This window comes from Chiloscyllium punctatum, chromosome 42 (genome assembly GCF_047496795.1).
Source record: "Chiloscyllium punctatum isolate Juve2018m chromosome 42, sChiPun1.3, whole genome shotgun sequence".
Lineage (NCBI taxonomy): Eukaryota > Metazoa > Chordata > Chondrichthyes > Orectolobiformes > Hemiscylliidae > Chiloscyllium > Chiloscyllium punctatum.
This window is the reverse complement of record NC_092780.1, coordinates 38,575,211-38,600,670: the sequence shown is the minus strand read 5'-3', so window position 1 is coordinate 38,600,670 and position 25,460 is coordinate 38,575,211. Positions and strand designations below refer to the sequence as shown.

General features: G+C 41.6%; 1 protein-coding gene across 1 annotated transcript in view; it reads right to left on the bottom strand.

Moving 5' to 3' along the window:
• Window positions 1-25,460, bottom strand: part of LOC140465908 (vesicle-fusing ATPase) — a 273,650-nt gene that overhangs the window by 40,038 nt on the left and 208,152 nt on the right. The window contains exon 18 of the mRNA XM_072561838.1: window positions 6,612-6,746. Within this exon, the coding sequence (XP_072417939.1) occupies window positions 6,612-6,746 (135 nt within the window). The remainder of the gene's footprint in view (window positions 1-6,611; window positions 6,747-25,460) is intronic.

Sequence of the window (25,460 nt, the reverse complement as noted above, 5' to 3'; positions counted from 1 at the left end):
TAGAAGACATCTCCCACTCTTCATTCAACTCTTGGTCAAGATCCACACTGCAGAATTTCCCATAAAGGTACCATGGGATGCAAGCTTGGCTGTTTTCCTCTCCTCATTTAAAGTGTAATGGCCTTTAAGTCAGCTGAGTACTAAGCATGGGTCAGTTGAACTACTGCCATAACAAGCCAAGTCAAGTGGTAATAAAAAGTATGCAAAATAATTGAATGAATATATGCTACAGTTAACACATATCAATTATATACCATATGATGTACTAAATTTATACCAATGTAAAGCTATAACAATGAGATAGCAAAGGTAGTCCACCCACATAAGCATGTGACTAAGTACCATAGTATCAGGATGGGTTAACCATGAACAGTTTCGGCCATTTTGATTTGTAACTGGTCCAATGATACTGATGCAATAGAAAAATAGTTTTACAAATATATTGGCAACTATACTTCCTTTAAAAGTATCAATTGACAGTAAGTACATTCTCTCAAAGGAATAAGTTATTGATCGTTGGAGTTAAAATGACATGCAACTTAACTAAAGGCAACACATTACATGAAAGCAGCAGTGATAAAAGGAAAATCCAAGCGTTTGATAATCTGTTCAAGTTCTTGCAAAAGTAATCTGACCCATGGTACATAAGATGGGAGGCATTTGGCCAAATATATATGCTTCCTAAATTCAAGATATCCCAAACATAGTTTTCTAGAAAAAAGTAAATTACTTTCAGTTACAACATGTTTTACACTTTGACGCAGAGACAGATTTAGAAGACTGCACATTCACTATCAGGCTCCCAACGTTACCAAATTCCAAAGTTTTCCCAAGGTGTCGGAAAACAAGCCCCTTTGCTGGCTGCAGAAGCTTCCCAACAAAAGAAGCTTGGGCAACAAAATTCTTAGTGTAGATGCACAGTAAGAAAAAAACCATAAACCTGCATCAACATGCAATCTTTTACAAGAGAAGCCTTCAGACTACTCGTTTAGGAATCTGAAAAAACATCAATCCCAGCTGAAGGTTGTAGAACCTAGTTGATACAATTTTACTTGCTGGTGGACGAAGTGGATGTTTGTGTATGTAGCGTCAGTGAAGCAGGCTGCTTTGTCCTGAATGATATCAAGTTTCTTGAGTATTGTCAGAGCTGCACTCATCCAGACAATTGGAGAGTACCCCATCACACTCCTGACTTGTGCTGTAGTGGATGGTAGACAGGGTTTGGGCATTCAGGAGGTGAGTAACTCACCACAATACTCCTAGCCTCTGACTTGCTCTTGTAGCCAGTGTTTATGTGGTGAGTCCAGTTGTGTTTGTGATCAATGATAACCCTGATGGTAGCACCATTGAATGTCAAAGGGTCAGTGGATAGATGGTCTCTTCATAGTGATGGTCATAGCCTGGCATTTGTGTGGCACAAATGTTACTTGCCACTGGTCAGCTCAAGCCTGGATATTGTTCAGATCTTGTTCCCTTTGTACATGGACTTGTTCAGTGTCTGAGGAGTTGTGAATTGTGCTGAACATTATGCAATCATCAGTAAATATCCCCACTTCTAACCTTATGGAGGAGGCAAGGTCATTAATAAAGCAACTGAAAATGGTTGGGCCGAGGACACTATCCTGAGCAACTCCTGCAGCTAAAATGACTGACCTCCAACAACCTATGTATCAGGTATGACTCCAACTACTGGAACATTTGCCCTCTGATACCATTAAAAGGGTTCAGAAAAGATTTAAGGATGTTTCCAGGGTTGGAGGATTTGAGCTACAGGGTGGGGCTGAATAGGCTGGGGTTGTTTTCCCTGGAGTGCCAGAGGCTGGGGGGGTGACCTTATAGAGGTTTATAAAATCATGAGGGGCGTGTCTAGGGTAAATAGACAAGGTATTTTCCTTGGGGTGGAGATGTCCAGAATTAGGGGGCATAGGTTTAGGGTGAGGGGAAAAATTTAAAATGGACCTAAGGGGCAACCTTTTCACGCGGAGGGTGGTGTGTGTATGGAATGAGCTGCCAGAGGAAGTTGTGGAGGCTGGTACAATTACAACATTTAAAAGGCCTGTGGATGGGTAAATGGATAAGAAGGTTTTAGAGGGATATGGGCCAAGTGCTAACAAATGGGACTTAATTATGTTAGGATATCGAGTTGGTTTGGATGAGTTGGACTGAAGTATCTTCTTTCTGTGTTGTACATGTCTCTGATCAAAGTGCTGAAGCAAAACTGTAATGCCATACTCAGATGAATGCAGCCTTGATGTCAAGGGCTGTCACTGACCTCACCTCTGGAATTCAGCTCTTTTGTCGGTTTTGAACCAAGGCTGCAATGAGGTCAGGAGCTAAGTTGCACTGGCAGAGCCCAAACTGGGCATTACTGAGCAGTTTATTGCTGAGCAGGTTCTGCTTGATAGCAACTGTTGGTGACACCTTCCATCAGTTTGTTGATGACCAAGAGTAGACTGATGAAGCAGGAATTGGCTGGGTTCAATTTGTCCTACTTTTTATGTACAGGACAGACCTGGGCAATTTTCACATTGTCAGTGTTGTAACTGTATTGGAACAGCTTGGCTGTTCTGGAGCACAAGTCTTCAGTACCATTGCCATCAGGGCCTGTAGCATTTGCAGTACCCAGTGTCTCCAACTGTTTCTTGATTTGGTGTGCAGGAAATCCAATTGATTAAGGACTGGTACCTGTAAGGCTGGGAACTGCTGGAGGAGGGCGAGATCGATCTCCCACTAAGCATTCCTGGCTGAAGGTTGCTGCAAAAGCTTCAGCCTTATCTTCTGCACTGATGTGCTGGGCTCTTCTATCATTGGTGATGGGGATATTTGTAGAACAAGTCTCCCTCAGAGAATTGTTTAATTGTCTACCATCATTCACAACTGGGTGTGGCAGGAGTGGGGAGCTTAGACCTGATCCGTTGGTTGTGGGATCGCTTAGCTCTATCATTTGGTGCTTAAGCTATTTGGTATGCAAGCACTCCTGTTTGGTGGCTTCACCAGACTGAGGCCTCATCTTCCAGCATTCCTGGTGCTGCTTCTGGCATGCCCCCTTGAACTCTCCATTGAACCAGGGCTAATCCTGTGGCTTGATGCTAATGAGTGGGTGGAAATTATGCTGGGCCATGAGATAATAGATTTAGCTGAAGTACAATTCTGCTCCTGTTGATGGCCCACTGTGCCTCATGAATGCTCAATCTTGAGTTGCTAGATCTGTTTGAAGTCTGTCCCATTTAGCACAGTGATAGTGCCACACAACTCGATGGAGGGTATTGTCAATGCGAAAGTAGGACTTCATTTCCACAAGGAGATGTGGTGGACGTTCTTAGCAATATTGTCATGGACAGATGTATCTGCACCTGGCACACTGTTAAGGATAAGGTCAGGTGCTCTTCCCTCTTGTTGGTTCTCTCACCACCTGTTGCAGACCCAATCTAGCAGCAATGTCCTTTAGGACCTGACCAGCTCGATCAGTAGCCAAGTCACTCTTGGTAATGGACATTGAAATTCCTCATCCAGAGTACATTTTGTGTCCTTGCCATCCTCAGTGTTTCCTCCAAGTGTTGCTCAACATGGAGGAGTACTGATTAATCAGCTGAGGGAGGATGGTACATAGTAATCAGTAGGAAGTTTCTTTGTCCAAGTTTAACCTGAAGCCATGAGACATCATGAGGTCCAGAGTCAATGTTGAGGAATCCCAGGGCAAGTCCCTCCCAACTGTACACCACTGTGCTATCACCTCTGCTGTCTGTCCTGCTGGTGGGACAGAACATATCCAAGGATGGTGGTGATGGTGATGTCTTGGACATTGTCAGCCTGTTGCTTCAGTAGTCTGAGAGAGAGGTGGCACAGTGGTTAGCACTGCTGCCTCACAGCGCCAGAGGTTCAATTCCCGACTCAGGTGACTGACTGTGTGGAGTTTGCATGTACTCCCTGTGTCTGCGTGGGTTTCCTCCGGGTGCTCTGGTTTCCTCCTACTGTTCAAAGATGTGCAGGTCAGGTGAACTGGCCATGCTAAATTGCCCGTAGTGTTAGGTAAAGAGGTAAATGTAGGGGAATGGGTGGGTTGCACTTCGGCGGGTCGGTGTGGACTTGTTGGGCTGAAGGGCCTGTTTCCAACACTAAGTAATCTCATCTAATCTAAACAGAGCTCTCCCAATTTTGGCACTAGTTCTTAAATGTTAGTAAGGAGGACTTTGCAGAGTCAACAGTGGTATTTCTGCCATTGTCTTTTCTGGTGCCTAGGTCAATGCCAGGTGACCTGTCCAGTTTCATTTCTTTGAGACCTTGTAGCGATGAGTACAACTGAATGGCTTACTAGGCCATTTCAGAGGGCAATTCGAGTCAATCACACTGCAGTGGGTCTAGAGTCACACGCAGGCCAGACCAGGTGAGAATAGCAGATTTGCTTCCCTGAAGGACATTAGTGAACCAGTTGGGTTTTTCCAACAATTGAAAATGGTTTAATGATCATCACAGTAGATTCTTAACTCCACAGTACTTTTTATTCCACCATCTGCCATGGTGGGGTTTGAATCTGTGACCCTAGAAAATAAGCTGAGTTTCTGATTTGACAGTCAAGCAATAAAACTACTCAGCCACCATGAGGTTAATGATTACTTTCAATTTAATCATGAACATGGATCCAATTTAATCAAATGTAGTTTACCCCAGATTAAACTTGTTGAGAGGATTAAACATAATGGAATGCTCATAGACCAGCATTACTAAATGAACATCTTGGGCTACGTAAAGGACTCTGGGGGAAATCCCTGCATCTTAAAATGATATTAAAACTTTTTAATTTCTGGTTTGTAATGTAAAAACTGCAAAATTTATATTAATATGGTAAGTGAAATCCTGCCTTCCCCTTCATTGTAGTCTCAGTAATGAGTGCTGTATTAGACAGTTTATTCTGATTACTGTGGCTGAGAAACAAATGCATATGCTTTCACAACCTTTGCCATCATCTCAGAACTATGACATTAAAAATGACTCATTTAGTGTAGGCCAGCACTTTTGACATGTATGGAGAACAAGGCCATACCTTGGACAATGTGAATTTGGAACATTCTCATCTATGCCAAACATGCACATTTTAAAAAATCCTTCTGTGGGTGTGGACTGAATTGGCTTGCTTTCTCTTTAGCATTAGTATCCCTACAGTGTGGAAACAGGGCCTTTGGCCCAACAAGTCCACACCAACCCTCCGAAAAATAACCCACTCAGACCCATTCCCCGAACCTAGATTTATCCCAGGCTAATAACCTAAACTATCAGCAATTTAGCATGGCTAATTCACCTAACCTGCACATGTTTGCATTGTGGGAGGAAACCGGAACACCTGGAGGAAACCCACACAGACATGGGGAGAATGTGCAAATTTCACACAGAGAGTCGCCTGAGGTTGGAATCCTTGTGCCGTGAGGCAACAGTGCTAACCACTGAACCATCGTGCTGCACTCAACTAATAAGTTAACCTTATTGCCAGCCTCTAACTGCCCTTGAGAAGGTGGTGATAAGCCTGCTTTCTTGAACCACAGTGCACCCATGCTCCTGCCAGGGACAAAGTTCAGGATTTTGACACTAAAAGAATGGCAAGATAATTCCAAGTCAGGGTGGTGCGTGGCTTTGAGGGGAGCATACAGGTGTTGGTGTTCCGTTGTCCTTCCAGTTGGTGGAGGACAGGTGTTTGAAAATTGCAGTCAAGGGAGCCTTGATGAATTAATGTACTGCATCTTGTAGATGGTGCTCACTGCTACCACTGTATGCCAGTGGTGGAGGGTGAAGGTGGTGGATATGACACTAGTCAAGTGTGGGCCCTAAAGGTCAAATACAAGCACTGGCGAGATGAGATCCTCAGGTGGCTCATAATTGGTCACATATGGGTGTCAACTGGTCTCAAGCTGCCATTTACCTTACCCAGCCAAACTTAATTGGGGTGAGTGAGGGATGTGGTGGAATCTGCACTCCACAAATCTGAACCAACGAAATGGCAGTACACATGCCTACTTTGCAGCCCACTCCCAGGGCCATTAAATTCTACCCATTCAGAAAATTCCCATGTACCACATGCTGAGCAACTCATTTGCCATCCTTTCAGTTTACGAACACAAGGATTTAGACACACAGAAAGACAGAAGCACAAATCAATAAACAGAAGTTTCAGTGCCTAAGAACGCAGGAGTATAGCTGAAACTTATTATATCAAGCAAGATGCCAATGACATGGGGAAGTGCATATCTATTGCATTACTATAAGAACAAGTGCACTCCATCAGCAACTGCTTAACCATGAAAGTTATTTTCAGTATTCCTGAAGTGAATGGGACTAAAGTTTTTTTTAAAATAAGTGTTACTGGCTGCAATCTAAGTACCATGAAAGAGTGACAAAAGCAGGTTCAGTTGTGGTTTTAACTGGGAAACAATCGGATAAACATCCGAAGAAAAGAAAAATTGTGAGGCTGCAGGAAAAAAGTAGGAACAAGATTAATTGATCTTTAGACAGCTGGCACACATACAATAGGCCAATGGCCTCTTTGTAAGCTGTAAATTATGATCCTACTCTATTAGTTTCTAACATTCATCTTCTCATATTCTCTGTAAAGATATGCTTACCTCTAAAGCTTCCATCAACTGTTGCCCTGTGCTTATGTTTGGAATATGGATGCTGGTACTGAAAACGTCCATCATCTCCATCTCTTGGAGAACATCTTTACGACTGGTCGTTCCAATGATTAACAACTTACGGCCCTATAAACAATAATACAGGAGACAATGATAAGCAATAAGTGAATCAGCTACAAGTCAGACCCCTTCAGAAAGTCATATGATGATCAAAGAACTCTATTCTCTTCCCAACGGGACCAGAATTAAAATTGAAAAATTCCACCAGGGTCATGATTCTTCATAAGCAAATTGACCAGAAATCATATTCTATTCAGCTGTGGGATGTTACCAATTGGAAACTCAGTTCTGTTGGTCACCTCTTCTCATTATCCAATGAACAGTGTCAGTAACTGGAACAACTCTAGTATCTTTGCAGTCACTAATTCAGAATATGACAGAACTAGCTGAGCAGAGTTATTGGTAGTCTAGTCCTGCAGATTCCATCCCACCACACACACTATACATCCTCACCAGCCCGAGTTCAAAGTCTTGAAACCTACAAGTTGTGGCAAACCATGGGAGCTGATATAAAGCTGATCACTCCAAGGCATTTTGATTTTTGGCATTCTCAAATCTGTTACTTAGAAACCATTGAGTGCTGTAGTCCTGAATAGAACAAATTCTTGGACAAGTCTTACATCTCCAAATTTCAAAGATACCATAAACTTCTTGCATTGCAAAGACCAGACTTCAATAGCTCTGCACTGGGTATAAACTAGATTGGTGCATGAAAGGTGTAGCACAAATGCATAATCTTTTTTCTATTTTAAGGATCTGAAAACATTCTCACCGTTAGTATCAGTCACTTGTGTATATCTGAAAAGTAACTCTATCTGGTGAACAAAATATGGTCGCTTCAAATGCTGGGAATGTAAAAAGTAATAAGATTTGATATCAAAGCCATTACAAACACAGTTGATGGATTTCATCAGTCAAGCAATGATTTTTTTTGTGGATACAAGTGACTAAATGTGCTTGATTACAGTTCAGCCAGCATGTTCCCAAACCTAGAAAAATGAAAATCACAGTCACTCTAAATAATATGCTTTCTTTTTTATTAAAATCAGATGCCCGGTTAACATGCATTTTTGATTCTGGATACTCTGAACACTTAAAACACTTAGTGAGCTACAAATTTTAAGTGTACTAGTACACTGGTGAAGAGCTTATGCCCGAAACATCTACTGTCCTGCTCCACAGATGCTGCCTGACCTGCTGTGCTTTTCCATTGCCACCCTTTTCGACACCGGTAGGAAGGGGCATTTGGCAGAGTTTTCATGGTTTGTTGTTAGCAGTAACAGGTGAATAGCAAGGATCTGTATTAGGATAACTCCCTGACAGTCCTGTTAGCATGGAAACTTCCCAGAGATAGGACTGGTTGCCGCTGAACAGAAGGTGGAAGTGTTTTCAAATTGCTGAGTGCCTCCTCAAGGGCATTTTCCCAGCTCAGAGAAGTACTTGCGCATGAAGGCCTCCAGTTTCACAACAGTAGTCTATCTATGAGCATGTGGGGGCTGAGGCCAGAGACTCCATGCATCAAACAGGGGAATCCATGGGCAGGTAAGGCTGTTCAGTGGCCCCAAAGAACCATCAGAAGCGACTTTACAGCTTAATACAATTGGTTCTCAGAATCTTTATTTTAATGCTTAACTCTCCGAGCTTCTTAACAAGAATAATACCTGGAAATGGACAAGTTACCTCATGTGGAAAGGTTGAACAGGCTAGGTTTACATCGGTTAGAGATTAGAAGAGTAAGAAGCAGCTTGATTGAAACACAAGATTCTGAGGAGTCTTGACAGGATGCACGTGGAAAAATTGGGACAGACTTTGAACAGATCCAGCTATTCAAGACTGGGTACCTATGAGGTGCTGAGAGTCATCAACAGCAGCTGAATCATATTCCAACACAATCTGCAAACGCATGGCCTGGCATAATCTAGTCTCAATCATTACTATCAAGCCAGGGGGTCAACCCCTGGTTCCAAACAGTATAGGAGGACATGCCAGGAACAGCACCAAGCATATCTAAAAATTAGTTGTTGACCTGGTCAAGCTACAAGCAGGATTACTTGTGTACCAAACAACATAAGTAGCAAATGATAAGTACAGCTAAGTGAGCCCACAATCAACAGATCAGATCTTAGCTCTGCAGTTCTACCACATCCAGTCATGAAAGCTGGTGGACGATTAAACAACTCATGAGAATAGGCTCCACAAATTATCCCATTCTCAAGGATGGAAGAGCCCAGCACAACACTGCAAAGGATAAGGCTGAAGCATTTGCAACAATGTTTAGGCAGAAGTGCCAGGTAGTGATCACCAGGAAAGTGATTCATTTCAGCCTTTTCCACTGGCTCCCAGTATCACAGATGCCAGTCTTCAGCCAATTCCATTCACCCAACATAATATCAAGAAATAGTCAGACCCACTGAAAAGGCTATGGGTCTTCCAATATTCTGGCAATAGTATTGAAGACTTGTGCCCCAGAACTTGCTGCACCCCTAGCCGAGCTGTTTCAGCACAGTACAACACTGGTATCTACCCACAATGTGGAAAGTTGTCCAGATATGCTCTCCACATGAAAAGTAAGACAAATCCAACCCAGCCAATTACTGCCCCATCAGTTTACTCTCGATTATTAGTAAAGTGTTGGAAGGTGTTATCAACAGTATTTTCAAGCAGTACCTGTTTAGCAACAACCTGCTTACTGACACCTAATTTGGGTTCCGCGAGGGTCATCGGTCCCTTACCTCATTACAGCCTTGGTTCAAACATGGACAAAAGAGCGGAATTCCAGAAGCATGGGGAGAGTGACAGCTCTTGACATCAAGACCATATTTGACTTGATGTGGCATCAAGTAGCACTAGCTAAACTGGAAACAATGAGAATCAGGGGTTAAACTTTCCATTAGCTGGAGTCATATCTGGCATGAAGGAAGATGGTTATGATTTTTGGACATCAGTCATCTCAGTTCCAGGACATTCCTGTAGAAGTTCTTCAGGGTAGTGTTCTCCGCCCAACTATCTTCAGTTGCTTCACCAATGATCTTCTGTCCATCATAAGAACAAAGGTGGGGATGATTGAATGATGTTCAGCATTATTCACAACTCCTCAGACAGTGAAGCAGTCCATATTCAAATCCAACAAGATCAGGACAATATCCAGGCTTGGGTTGACAGGTAGCAAGTAACATTTGTCCCAGACAAATGCCAGGCAATAACCATCTCCATTTAGGACAGTCTAACTATTGTTCCTTGACATTTCAATGGCAGTACCATCAATGAATCCTAAACTATCAACATCCTGGAAGTTACTGTTAACCATAAACTCAATTTCGCCAGAGATTACAACAGGTTACAGCTAGGACTACTACAGCAACTAACTCACCTTGTGACTCTCTAAAGCCTGTCGGCCATCTACAAGGCACAAATCAGGACGATGACAGAACACTCCCTACTCAAGAGTGTGCGTAGCTCCAAAGCATTTGGTGCTTGACACTATCCAGGTCAAAGCAGATGGGCCAATGGGCTGAGAAGGGGCAGATAGAGTTTAATTCAGATAAATGTGAGGTGCTGCATTTTGGGAAAGCAAGTCTTAGCAGGACTTATATACCTTAATGGTAAGGTCCTAGCGAGTGTTGCTGAACAAAGAGACCTTGGAGTGCAGGTTCATAGCTCCTTGAAAGTGGAGTCGCAGGTAGATAGGATAGTGAAGGCGGCTTTTGGTATGCTCTCCTTTATTGGTCAGAGTATTGAGTACAGGAGTTGGGAGGTCATGTTGCGGCTATACAGAATATTGGTTAGGCCACTGTTGGAATATTGTGTGCAATTCTGGTCTTCTTCCTATCGGAAAGATATTGTGAAACTTGAAAGGGTTCAGAAAAGATTTACAAGGATGTTGCCAGGGTTGGAGGATCTGAGCTGTAGGGAGAGGCTGAACAGGCTGGGGTTGTTTTCCCTGGAAAGTCGAGGCAGAGGGGTGACCTTATAGAGGTTTACAAAATTATGAGGGGCATGGATAGGATAAATAGACAGTCTTTTCCCTGGGATCGGGCAGTCCAGAACTAGAGGGAATAGGTTTAGGGTGAGAGGGGAATGATATAAAAGAGACCTAAGAGGCAACTTTTTCACGCAGAGGATGGTACTTGTATGGAATGAGCTGCCAGAGGATGTGGTGGAGGCTGGTACAATTGCTGGTACATTTAAGAGGCATTTGGACACGTATATGGATGGGAAGGGTTTGAAGGGATACGGGCCGGGTGCTGGCAGGTGGGACTAGTTTGGGTTGGGATATCTGGTCGGCAAGGACGGGTTGGACCGAAGGGGCTGTTTCCATGCTGTACATCTCTATGACTCTAAGCAGGCTGCTTAATTGGCACCACATCTGCAAGCCTCCACCACTAATGCTTAAGATCAACAACGTGTATTACCTAGAAGGTGCACTGCAGAAATGCAAAGATCCTCACACAGCACCATTCAAATGCATGATTATTTCTGTCCAGAAAGACAAGGGCAGCAGATATATGGGAACACTATATCTGCAAGTTATTCTGCAAGTCATTCACCATCCTGACTTGGAAATATATTGCTGATCTTTCATTGTTGCTAGGTCAAAATCCTGGAATTCCCTTCATAACAGTATTGTGAATTACCCGTAACACATGGACCTCAGCACTTCAAGAAGACAACTCATCATCTTCTCAATGGTAACTAGAGACAGGTACTTAAATGCTGGCCAGCCAGCAACACCTATACCCAATGACTGAATTTAAAAAATAGTTTCTTCTTTGGGAGAATCTAGAAGTAGGGTCACCCATTTAAGTCATAAATAAAATGCATGTTTTTCCTCTTAGAGAGCTGCGGGTCTTTGGGAATTTCCTCCTCAAAAATGATGGAAGCAGAGTCTTTGAACATTTTTAAGGCACTGGTGAATACATTCTTGATAACCAAGGGAGTGAAAGGTTATCAGGGCCAGGCATAAGTGTGAAGCAGCCTGATTAGTCATGATCTTATTGAACAGCAGAGAATGCTTAAGGGCCAGTGGTCTACTCTGCATCCCAATTCATATGTTCATATGTATTGTCAGAAGCTGTCTCACTGGTACACATTTCTCTCCTTGGGCTGCTCAGAATCAAGAGTGGCCAGTTTCCACCTGCCATCCTTAAAAAGACAGTGAGCTCTGAGTCAGTCATCTCAAGGAAAACAGCTGAGCCAGTCCTGCTGTTGACAAGTGCCAGTCCTCTACTTTATTCCAAAAATTAGGTACCTGCCCGTTTGGTCACATTTCAAAAGAATGAAAGGCAGCTTGGATGGTGTTGCTAGTTTATTCCAAGGCAGCAAAGAAGATAAAAAAGATATAACTATGTACATGTGTAAAAGTCATGATTATATTGGTAACTGAATCAGAATATTGAGAGTTTTAGTCTCACTCCAGAGATGAGCACACAGTCCATCACTTCAGAGCAGGCAAGAGTGTAAGTGCTACATAGTCAGACTCACCAGCTTCCAGCTGAGATGTCAAACCAAGATTACCCTGCTTGAATGGGCATAAATGATCGCATGGCACCATTTGAACAGCAAAGATGGAGCCTTGGCAATTGTTTATGCCCTGTTTGTTATTACTGCAATGGTGGAGGTCACATTCACTGCCCATGAAGTTGCACACTGTATTAAAGAATTGGAGCAGGTAGAGAAATTTATCTTCACGTTTTTAAAATCAATTCAATTAAAATCCTGGTATTGCAGCATTCTCAAAGCTCCATTTCAATATTTATCAGCCCTGCCCCTCACCCCTCATTCTTTCCCTCCATTCACTTTCAGTCACATTCCATTGCTGTTCAATGTTCATGGAGCTGTGGAGATAAGAGAGAGTGGGCAATGACTATCCCAGGCAATGACCTGAGCAGCGGGGGGCCTGAGCAGGCGGCAGCTAGTGCAGTGGCAACTGGAGCAAAGCAGGTCAGGGACCAAGGTGGGGCAATGAGCCAAAAAGGCATTGGAGTGCCGAGTAGTGATTGGCATGGCACAGTAACTGCAGCAGGGACCAGACTGGGACAGTGACTGGAATGCAGAATGCAATGTGATGAGAGGTTCCTTGTGTGAAGGGGCAGCACGGTGGTTCAGTGATTAGCACAATGCTGCCTCACAGCACCAGGGTCCCAGGTTAGATTTCAGCCTCGGGCGACTGTGTGGAGTTTGCACATTCTCCCTGTGTCTGCGTGGGTTTTCTCCGGGTGCTCCGATTTCCTCCCACAGACCAAAGATGTGCAGGTTAGATGAATTGGCCATGCTAAATTGCCCATAGTGTTAGGTGCACTACTCCGAGTAAATGGGTCTGGGTGGGTTACTCTTCGGAGGGTCGGTGTGGAGTTGTTGGGCCGAAGGGCCTGTTTTTACACTGTAGGGAATCTAACCTAATCTAATCTGACAGTTATGACTGGCACTGCTCATGTGCCTATGAGTGGACAACAGCATTGATTGGATTAGTCTAGAGAGAAGGACATGAACTCAAATGGGTCTAACAGCTTTCTTCTGTCAGAATAATACTATGGCTGTAATCATACAATAACAGACTTGAGAGTTATTAAATCAGAATAGACATTAACTCAGATAATTTAATATTTCTGCAGAGAACAGACTGGAAGATATGAAAAAGATATTTTTGTATTAGATGTTTGTTTGGGCCTTATGGTCCCAACCTGGAAGTATTTGTTTTTTTTAAATACTGATATGGAGATGGTGGTGTTGGACTGGAGTGGACAAGGTTAGAAGTCACATGACAACAGGTGATAATCCAAGAGGTTTATTTGAAAGCACAAGCTTTTGGAGCACTGTCCCTTCATTAATTCACCTGATGAAAGGGCAGCACTCTGAAAGCATGCGATTTCAAATAGATCTGTTGGACTATAACCTGGTTTTGTCTGACTTCTGACCTTTTCTCATATTGAGGGATTCTTCTAGCTAATAAACCTGCCCCTGATGTTGTTCCATTGATAGAAGAAGGACACCGATATCAGTCTTTTGCGAGAAATAATGACTGTTTCAAGGTTTAGCTGGGAACTCAACAACATCAACAGCCTCACTCTACCGGATGTGACAGCATAAAAGTTAATGAACAGATGCCAGACACACACAATGCGATATGATATTGGAAGGCAATTTTTATGTTAATATCCCAAAGTAGGATTTACACTAGCAACTCTGCTCTTTAGGCATATGGATTGCAACAATGGCAGGAAGATTGCCAATCTCAAATTGTTTATTTATTAAACAGTTAAAAAGCAACAAAGAAAAGCTATAGATGTGTCTAGTGACACTGATGTTTTGAAACCCACATTGAACAAATTACGCCTGCATTAAAGTGGTGTTGTCCTATAACAAGCTGGCCATTTTGTGGTTGGGGAGAGGGAGGGGAAGAAAGAGGAGATGAGGATAATTTAAATTCACTCCACATTTGCTAAATCCACCCTATTTAATCAACATTGTCCCTCTATTCAGATTCAACTTGGGCCTTGACTCAAGTATGTTAGAATAGAAAATCAGCTTGAAAAAGAGCAGTACTGTATCTGTATCTCCCCACCCCCAATCTAAACACTTTGTAAATTCTTTTACTGTGGTCTAAACTACAATTACAGGATTAAGAGTGTTTTTCAATTCATGCTACCTGTGGTGTGTTAAATACCCTGATAGCTCAAAGCAGCTAACCGATAGGGACTTCAGGCCTTTTTTCTCCTGCTGCCCACCTTCTTCAACCAACTATAGTAATGATGGATTGAATCCAGGGATACCTCTGAAATACATATGCAGCATATACCATAGGATTTAACCCCATCCATTAATGTAGAGAAAGCTGCCATACCATTGCAACAATACTGTAAATGTGCAAACTCATCGCATGCAAAGGCTTCAAAGTTCAATTTATGATTATGTTTCTGCAGTTCAGCAAGGCCTGGTTTATACTGATAATCCTGCAAAACAATACTGGGGCTATGTCTATGTTTCCAAAAAGAAAATGCAGCAGTAGTAACATTCCTTCCATAGCCCATACTGCTCCTCATTCTTGAGGATGGAGTAAAATCCACTGTTTTGGTTGATCTGAGGGCTTCTAGATTCAGCAGCTCCATTTAATCAATCTTGAAGCACCATCATAAAAAGAAAGCCTGTCACCTACAGCAATGCCAGACAGAAAAGCAACACATGAATTGTACTAAATTTGTCAGCTATGCTCAGTTTGTTGGGAGTCAGTAGACTATAGAGTCAAGTCCCACTTCATAGATCTGAGACTATAACCTGGACTGACACACTTTTATGTAGGGAGCACTGCACAACTGGAGATGTGTTAAAAGGCTGGCATTAATTAAGGACTCTTTTGTCCTCTTAGATAAAAGTAAAATATTCCATTTCAAAGGTACACATAGGAGTTCTTCCCACTGTTGGTTCCTGAAGTGGGGGCAAGAGTTACGTGTGGTAGGTGTGCCAGAAAGACAACAGCATTGCATCAGGAAAGGACTGGGCATTGGGACAATATTTATTCTGTAAACAACATTACCAAACAGATTATCTGGTCATTACCTCATTGCTGTTTGTGGGAACTGGCTGTGTGTAAACTGACTGTCACGATTCTGGTGTTACAACGGTGACTACACTTGAAAAGTATTTCAAGTGTTTCAGTGTTTGGGACATCCTGAAGTTTTGAAAAGAGGCTTTGTGAATACAAGTTTTTCTTTGCTATTTAAGACAAAAGTGGAAATCTCGGTGGTTGTTAAAAAAAAACAAATCCTTCTGATACTTTTTACCATTATCCTATATAGTTAAAGCTTTTCATGAAGCTGATTTTTACAATACACAAAGTAATGTTAATACTAAAGAACAAAACACTTTTTCCTCCCTGGGAACCCTGCATTTGTGTTCTGTGGTCATGACCTGATATTTCTTCTACACCACTTGGACCATGCGAAAGATAAATAAACCTCGAAAAGAAAATCTCCCACTCAACTGCTTCTTACTGCTTTTGGGTGAGATTATCACTCCTTGTCCTGAGACTGTCCAAATTAATTTTATCTGGGAGAGTCTCGGTAAAACAAATAAGATGCTGTAGGTGTGGCTGATTTTCAAATTGCAGCTCAGAAGGGCATAAATTTGCGAAATCTCCAGTTCTTTCACACCTTGCATTTTTAAGTCTCTTTAAACCACAGAGATATTACAGAGTGGTATTTATATTGTATTAATTTACTTTGCCACAAACAAGTCAGAGACTTCTTCAGAACCATGATTTTATTCACCGTTTACTGATCTAATTCTGGAACAAGACTGTAGCACAGTCAAAGTCTATTCCCATGGAGTAAGAGAACAATTCAACATAGCTGTTCTATTGCAGCTCTTAGCTGCCAGAAGTTGATAAGAACTTAGTAGGAACTAAATGTGCCTCGAACAGAAAAGTAAGTAAGGAGACCTACATACGAAATCCTATGGAACACTATTGCTTTCAACTCACTGACTGTCAGCACTTTATACAACTCACGATCTGAGCTCTGTACATATCTAACATCATAAAAATGCATATTTTTTCAAACTGCAGAAATGGGGTGAAGGTTGAAGCATACAAACAAATCTTCTGCAAATTGTCTGGAGAAACAAAATAGGGTCAACAGGTATACATGTAATTCAGACTTTGAATTTCTATTTCAGCTTACACCAAGTAAACTGGTTGTTCTAAAATCTTTAAACCAAAAAAAAGGTGAAGCCTTATAATTATAGATTTTTTTAAAAAAAGAGATATTGAAGTATAGGAAGTGTTGGTTAAGAACTGGTTCCAAGTTCAACACAATTTAACCACTCAAATATTTTCAAAACCACTCAAGAACGCCTAAGGCCTTAAAAACAATATTCACTATTATGTGAAGGCATAGTTAAGATGGATAGAACAGTGTTAGCACCTCTTTTTCCTTCCTTACCACTAAACAACCTTAATGCTGTCATTGACTAGTGGCATGTCAGAACGTTTTCCCTCAATTTGTGAACATGGGTAATGCAAAGAGGAAAGATGGTTTTTCATTCACTTCTTAGAAGGTATTTTAGTTAAAAAAAAAAGGAAGCAGCTTCCCATTTGCATTCAAGCAAGACACTTTATCTCTCAAATTGCATACAAAATACAAGCTAATCACAAAAATACTACCCTGTTCTAGCTGTTCCCATTACAGGTAGATCCTGGGTTGGGAATGAGTTATTTTCCTCAGTCTATTCCCAAGTTGATTTGTACATATGTTGGAACACAATGCAGGACAACATAAATCAGCCATTTGTATGTACAGGGAATGTTTATATGCTGGATATTTTAAAACTACATTCCTTTATAAAATGCATTCATATGCACAGGCTTTCATAAGCTGAACATTCATAAATCGGAGACCTCCTGTACAGTACTATCTTTCCTTTGTTTACGACTGTTTCACAGGACAGTGAGTGACCAGGTGAAGACATTTGACCTACTGGAAGGAAAATTTCTTCAATGCTATTTTGGACAATAGAAAGTTCTTCAACAAAACCACACACAGACAGAAACATTCAGGAAAGCTGCAGTTAAGGATTGGAGAAACCATTCAATGCAGAGATGCTTCCAAATGTAATAGCAGAAGGAGGCCATTCAAACATTGGATTCTGCTCTGCCATTCAATGATACTCCTCAACTCCCTTTTCCTGGTCTCTCTCTCTCTAACCTGTGATTCCCACACTGATTTAAAATCCGTCTGTCATAGCCTGAGTATACTTATAAGGATACAATGCCTACAAAATTAGTGGCAAGTCAGAAGATTGATGGTGTCTAAAATCAATCCAAAGAGTAAAAAAAAACTAGGAAGGAGAAATTAGATGGAGTAAGTTAATTAAAAACTAAAAAAAAATAAAGTTTCTACAAGTATTTGAAAAGAAAAAGCATGACAAAGTGACCATGAATTCTTTGCAAGGGAAGACTGGAAAAATTAATAATAGGAAATGAGAAAATGGTGGAAGGAACAGGTATTGCATGTCTGCCTTCACTGCAGAAAATACAAAAAAATTCTAAAACTATTTGAAAATCAAGAGGTATAAGTGAGAGAGGAACTTAAAACAATCACGGGGTAAAGGTACTCAGAGGAATACAGTTAGAAATGAAGGTTAACAAGTCTCCAGGACAACGACAGCCTGCAACCTGGGATAATAAAAGAGGTGGCTGCAGAGGCAGCGCAAGCATCGGTTTGTGATCTTCTAATCTTCCCTAGATTCCGCAAAGATGAACAGATTGAAAAGTCACCTTTAATCAGGAGAAGAGTAAGAAATGAAACAGGAAACCATTTGCCACTATGTTAACAACAATTTCCTATGATAAATGTTAAGAAAATAGCAATAAGACAGTCAGAAAATCATAACACATCAGGTCAACATAGCTCGCAAGTAACACTTGACAAATTTATTAGAGGTATTTCAGCAAGTAACAAGGAAAATATATGAAAGGGAATCTGTAGGTGTGTTACACTTGAATTTCCATAAGGCATTTGAAAAGGTGCCACACCAGATAAGAGCTCATATGGTAGACAGTAATATAATAGCATGGATAGATGACTGTTTAGCTAATGGGAGGCAAATAATAGGAATAAATGCATCATTTGCAGTAGGCAAAGAGTAACAGATGCAATGACGTGGGAACAATGCTGGGCCTCAGTTAGTTATAATCTATATAATGACTTGGATGAAGGAAACAATGCACAGTAGCTAACTTTTCTAATAACAGAGATAGGTAGGATGGAGCTGTCAAAAAAGTATCCTATAAATGGATATAGATAGGTTAAGTAAGCAGGCAAAAAAAATTGGGACTGAATATAATGTGGGAAAAGTGAACTTAGCCATTTTGACAGGAAGAACAGAATTAGAGTATTTTATTTGAGTGGAGAGAGACTGTAGAATTGTGAGTCAGAGAGACTTGAGTGCCGTGGCACAAGAATCAGAAACAAAGTTAGTGTGCAGATACAGGAAGTGATTAGGAAGGCAGATGGGTGGTGGGCATTTGGAACGCGTTGCCACCAGAGGTGATAGAGGGAGGCACAGTAGATTCATTTAAGATGCATCTGGACAGATGCATGAGTAGGTGGGGAGCAGAGGGATACAGATGCTTAGGAATTGACCGACAGATTTAGACAGTACATTTGGATCGGCTCAGGCTTGGAGGGCCTAAGGGCCTGTTCCTGGACTGCAAATTTTCTTTGTTCTTTTGTTCTTTGTTCAGATGGAATACTGGTGCTTATTGCAAGAAGAACAGTATAAAAGTTGATAAGTCCTGCTATAGCTGTACAAAGGAGATTCACGAGTGAGGAGCACTTCTTCAAGGGAGACATCCTTGGAAGAGAAGTCTGTAAGTAGCTCGCTGAGCTTGAAAGTGTTTTCAGATGTTTTGTCATCATACTAGTATGATGACGAAACATCTGAAAACAAACTTTCAAGCTCAGCGCTGGTGGTATGTCCCACCTCTCTATTTATAGGTCTTGGTTTCTTAAGGTGGGTGATGTCATTTCCTCTTCTTTTTTTCAAGTAGATAGGATCTAAGTTGATGTATTTATTGATGGAGTTCCGGTTAGAATGCCATGCCTCTAAGAACTCTCGTGCACGTCTTTGATTCGTCTCTCCTAGGATATGTGGGTTGTCCTAAAGTGGTGCCCCACTTTGTCTGTATGGATAGAAACTAATGACAGTAGGTCATCTCTTTTGGTGGCCCGTTGGTGTTCATGTATCCTGGTGACAAGTTTCCCGTTCGTTTGTCCGATGTAGTGTTTTTTTAACAATTCTTGCATGGTATCTTGTAAGTGACATTTGTTTTGCTTATGGTAGCTAATAGATCCTTTAGGTTCATTAGTCGCTTTTAAGTGTGTTGGTAGGTTTGTGAGCTACCATGATGCCAAGGGATCTAAGTAGCCTGGAAGTCATTTCTCATATGTCTTTGATATAAGGTAATGTGGCTATATATTTTGGTTGCATTGTGTCTGCTTGTTGGGTTTGTTTCTGAGGAATCGATGGATTGTGTTCATTGAAAACATTGTATAGATATTTTACTTCAGCTTTTTGTAATTCTTGGGTGCTGCAGTGTGATATAGCTCATTGAAATAACGTCTTGATGCAGCTCAGTTTGTGGGTGCTGGGATGATTGCTTCTGAAGTTAAGTATTTGGTCAGCGTGTGCTGTTTTTCTGTAGACACTGGTTTGAAGCTCTCCGTTAACTGCACGTTCAACTGTCACATCTAGAAATGAGAGTTTGTCGCCGTTTTCCTCTTTTGTGAGTTTTATGCCTGTCAGGATATTGATGTTGTATCTTTCCTCTAATTTGTTCCGTTTTGTGATGACGAAGGTGTCATCTACATAGCGGACTCAAAGTTTGGGTTGGATAGATGGGAGGGCAGCTTGTTCAAGTCTCTGCATTACTGGTTCTGCTGTGAGGCCTGATATTGGTGATCCCATTGGGTGTTCCGTTGACTTGTTTGTAGATTTTGTTATTGAATGTGAAGTGGGCGGTGAGGCACAGGTCCACTAGCTTGAGGAAGTTGCCTTTGCTGATGAAGGTGGTGCTGTCCGGTGTTTGTGGCCCTGGTTTTCCTAGTTGTAATCCTTGGAAGAGACTTCGCGAGAGAGGAAAACTTCTTCGAGGTACAGTGAGAAGGAGAACTACTTCAAGGTAGAGAGAAATTTCCTGATGAAGAGCTTATGCCAAAAACATCGATTCACCTGCTCCTTGGACACTGCCTGACCTGCTGTGCTTTTCCAGCACCACACTCAACTATAGCTGTACAAACCTTATGTAATGTGCACAGTTTTGTTCTTCTTACAAAGAAAAGAGACAATTGCATTCTTCAGAGAAAGTACACTCAACTGCTTCCTCAGGTTATCTAATTAGGAAAGGCTAGGCAGACTGGTCCTCCATACATTGGAGTTTGCCAAACAAAAAAGAGGTGATCTTAATGAGATACCTTAAAACAATTTAACACAATGGATGCTGAGGGACAGAGACTGAGGTTTAGCCTGTAGAATTCCCTTCCCAGAGAGCTGCAGGACTATGTCATTAAAAAAAAGGGGAAGATGGTGCAATAACGGTAATGTCACTATAAAACGTAAATTTGCCATAGTCCTATGGACCATTGGGCTGCTCTCTCATTACAGAGAAGACAAGTGGAGATGGTTTAATCTGAGGGTCACTATGCATCTGGGGAAGGGACAGCTTGTGAAGAACAGTCCTTCAATGTAACCTCAGCAAACCAGTAATACAGCTAAATGAACTAACTGGCCCTCTGGTAATGTCACTACACTAAGTGGAAGCCCAGAGTAATAGCATATGGCATGGGTTTAAATTCCTGCATGACAGCTGGTGGAATAAACTAAATTTAAAAAGCTGGAATACAAGTAAGGATAGGCTCAACATGAGAACCTTGACAATTATCAATTGTCATAAACATCCTTTAGAAAAGGAAATCTGCCATCCTTGCCAATCTGGCCTACATGCAACACTAGATCCACAGCAATATGGTTGAATTTTAACTGCCCTCCAAAATGGTCACTCAGTTCAAGTGCAATTAGGGATGTCAGTGATGCCCACATCCAATCAGAAAATGGAAAAAAAAGATATATTCAAGGCTAGAATAGCTTTTTGATCAATGGGGGACAGACATGAAAGTGTAGTTGAGGCAACGATTAGAACAGCTATGATCATACTGGAGGCCTGTCACCGGCGTTTTGTCGCAAGGATGTGCACTAGGTCCACTGCTTTTCATAATTTATATAAATGATTTGGATGTGAACTTAGCAGGTACGGTTGATAAGTTTGCAGATGACACCAAAATTGGAGGTGAAGTCGACAGCAAAGAAGGCTTCTTCAGAGTACAATGGGACCTTGATCAGATGGGCCAATGGGCCAAGGAGTGGCAGAGGGAGTTTAATTTAGGTAAATGAGAGGTGCTGCATTTTGTAAAGGCAAATCATGGTAGGACTTATACACTTAATGGCAAGAGCCTGGGGAGCATTGTTGAACAAAGAGTCCTTGGAGTGCAGGTTCAAAGTTCCTTGAAAATGGAGTCCCAGATCAACAGGATAGTGAAGGCAGTGTTTGGTATGCTTCCCTTTATTGGTCAGTGCATTGAACATAGGAGTTGAGAGGTCATGATGTGGCTGTACAGGACATTGGTTAGACCACTATTGGAATACTGCATGCAGTTCTGGTCTTCCTGATATAGAAATATGTTGTGAAACTTGAAAGGGTTCAGAGAAAATTTATAAGGATGTTGCCAGAGTTGGAGGATTTCAGCTATAGGGAGAAGCTGAATAGGCTGGGGCTATTTTCCTTGGAGCGTGGAGGCTGAGGGATGACGTTTTGAGGCTTATAAAATCATGAGAGGCATGGATAGGGTAAATAGTCAAGGATTGGGAGAGTCTAAAACGAGACAGCGTCGGCTAAGGTGAGAGGGGAAGGATTTAAAAGGGACCAAAGGGGCATATTTTTCACACAGACGATGGTGTGTGTATGGAATGAGCTGTCAGAGGAAGTGGTGGAGGCTGTTACAATTACAACATTTAAAAGGCAATTGGATGGGTATATGAATAGGATGGGTTTAGAGGGATATGTGCCAAATGTTGGCAAATGGGTCTATTTATGATATCTGGTCAGCATGGACAAGTTCGACTGAAGGGGTGGTTTTTGTGCTGTATATCTCTCTGACTGTACCACATTGAATTGGGAGGAGTGTGCTCCATGAACTGAATGGCCTACTCCTATTTCTTGTTCCTCATGTGCGTTAGCATACATTTTCTAACATGAAGGAAAGGCAAACGACCAGGTGATCAGTGTAAATGAAATGCATCCCAACAGGAGACAGCATCTTTGGGATGGTAAATCAAAGAAGTGAGAAGAATAAGAGGCTCCTTTGTTTAGAATTAGAATTCTTCAACAGAGAAGACAGGTACCTTCTCATAAACACATCAGACTGACCGAGATACATGCGTTATGACTTTGTTTTCTTTGTGTAGTACACAGGCATAAACTTGAATGGCAAAATTCCTGCAGTTTGGCACCCAACTGGAATCTAAGATTTCGCCCTTAGTGAATGTGTACACATCACCAACCATTAGCTACACCATTGATAATGGGCACTGGAGTGTTGTTCTGATGGCAAGACAAGCATCGGCTGGTCACTGAGATTTACGAAAAGCGTAATCGAAATGCAGCTTATGCTTTTACGAATGAGGACTTGCTGTTGTTTTATTCATTTAGCTCTGCTTTTGATTTCAAGGAGCATGTGTGGCTCTCTAGAGCTGCTAAATAATGACAGGACTCAAATGTTAGAATGACACATTGATACTATCTAAGTCAGTAACCCTACAGTTAACCAGCATTTTTCATTTATTAGTATCACCTGTTCACTTTGTGCACTGGATAACACAAAATTGTACTGAATTTAAGTGAAAACCTATTGAAGGTTTAAACAATGAATCAGTTTGTCTTTTTGCATTTCTTTGATTTCTCCTTGCTATTTGTAGTCAATCTCACTTGTATTTCAGTTTTCAACCACCATGTTTAAAGTGAAACCTCCAAGCTCAAGATATCAATATCTATCTCCCTTGAAATCTATCAAAATATAAGGGACAAAAATCTTAGAGGACATACCCTCTCGGCAGCTTCACATGCTGTTCTCGATTTTGTTTTGTTTTCAGTACCTGACCGAATCATGCACTCAATGCTCACGGACAAAAGGTGGGAATATTTAGTTATTGTCCAAGTTCTAATTTTAGCAATAATGGACAATAAAGAACCACAATGTGATCCCAGAGTAAACTTGGGATTGGGTGACACGGTGAGTACTTCTGGATTCTGAATGAACACATTAAGCACAAGATGAGCAGAATTCAACAAAAGCAGAAATCTTAAATATGGTGGTTATGAAAGAGAGAGAGAGAGAAACAGTATGGTAGTGGAAGCATCCTTCGGAGTATTAAGCTGCAGGAGACAATATGGGGTCTGATTAGTTCAACTGGTTGGATGGCTGGTTTATGATGTAGAGTGACACCAACAATGTGGAATTAATTCCTTCACCAGCTGAGATTATCATGAAAGCTTTCCTTTGCGACCTCTCCCCTGACCTGTGACGTGGTGACCCTCAGATTATATATTACTTTTTACTGGAAACACAGTTTGATGTGATCATCAAGTGCGATCTTAATTGCTATGGAGCATAGGGTGGACAAACAAAAAGCTGTTGGGAATCAACTTCCTCATGAGAGCTGTTTCCAAGCAGTGTGTTGCTCTTTAAAAATTTTAAAAACTTGAATTTGTGTCTTTTTTTCCCCCCCCCCACAGCTGGGTACTTCAATATGGGACCCTTGCTTCACTAGAAAAGAAGGAGCCAAAGTAGCATAAAATCTGGAAAGAAAAACTAGTCACAGTAATGATCCACAAAAATTCCATCAATAGCTGTAAAAAGTAATCTATTAACCTTTAGACAATAAAAAAAAATCTATTTCCACTCCAGTGCTATCACGTCCCTCCTATAATTGTAGCAGTTTAATGTGGCAAAAGTTTAATGTGGCAATTCATTATCTGTTCAAGGAAAAATAGGAACAAAAAAAAATGCTGGCCTTGCCAGCATAGCCCACATTCTGCACAAGAATTTGAAAACAAGATAAAAAATTTGTTTACAGGTGTCATTCAGGAATAAATATTGGCCAAAACAATGGTGACAATTCGAATGCACAACTTCAAAACAGTGCTATTGCATTTTATTAAGATACTCAATGGCAAATGAAGCCTCAGTCAAAAATAGTGCATTGATTAATGCTCAACTCCTTCAGTACCTCATCGGAATGCCAGCCTATATTTTCTGCTCAAGTATTTGCACTGGGTTTGAACACACGACCACCTGACTTGTATGTGCCATCCAAGAGCAAAGACTGACACATCGCTCGACTCCTTTCCCAGACACTCCCCCTCACGGTCACCGATCCCTGCCACCAACAGGATCCATTCCTCCTGTTGACCAACCAAATCATACCTTCTACCTGCCTTCACCTATCCCCACTTCACCACGTTGCCCATGCCACCCCCTTTATCTGCAGCTCCCCCTTCACCCGCCCCCAGACCTGAAGAAGGGTTACTTCCAAGTGGCAATGTCTCCATTTCCTGACGCTGCCTGGCCTGCTGTGTTCTTCTAGCCTCCTGTCTATCTACTGTGAATTCCAGCATCTGCAGTTTTTTCTTTGTCTCTAACTCGATCTGCCTCCAGCTCTGAAGAAGAGTTATCTAGACTCAAAACGTTAGATTGCTCTCTGCCCATGGATACTGTCTGACCTGCTGTGATCTCCAGCATTTTTGTTGTTTTCAGTTTAACATATTCTCTCCTGTTCAGGATAGCCTGCCCCACCAGAATGAGGCTGGTTAGCAAGAGAGCCAACACAGAGTATAGTAACCCAGCAGGAACATCTACAAGCAAGGAAACTGCAGGAGAAATAAACACTGCCATAAGAATTAAGCCATTTTGATTACAGCCTGGAGCAAGTCCAAGATTGATTTGAATGATGTACTTTTAAGTCATTTGCATTTCAATATCTAATATGCAGCCTCCAACAGTCTCTGTCATTTCTCAGGAAATGTTAGGTCTCTTGACCATTTAAAAAGATGCAAACAAAATCCCCCATGGGGTCATGCTGTAGGTCACACAGCCTTGCTCATTCCTTTACATTCTTTGATGTTAGTTTTACGTCATTTGTCTGAAGGTTTGGTCCTGCCCACCTTCACCACCA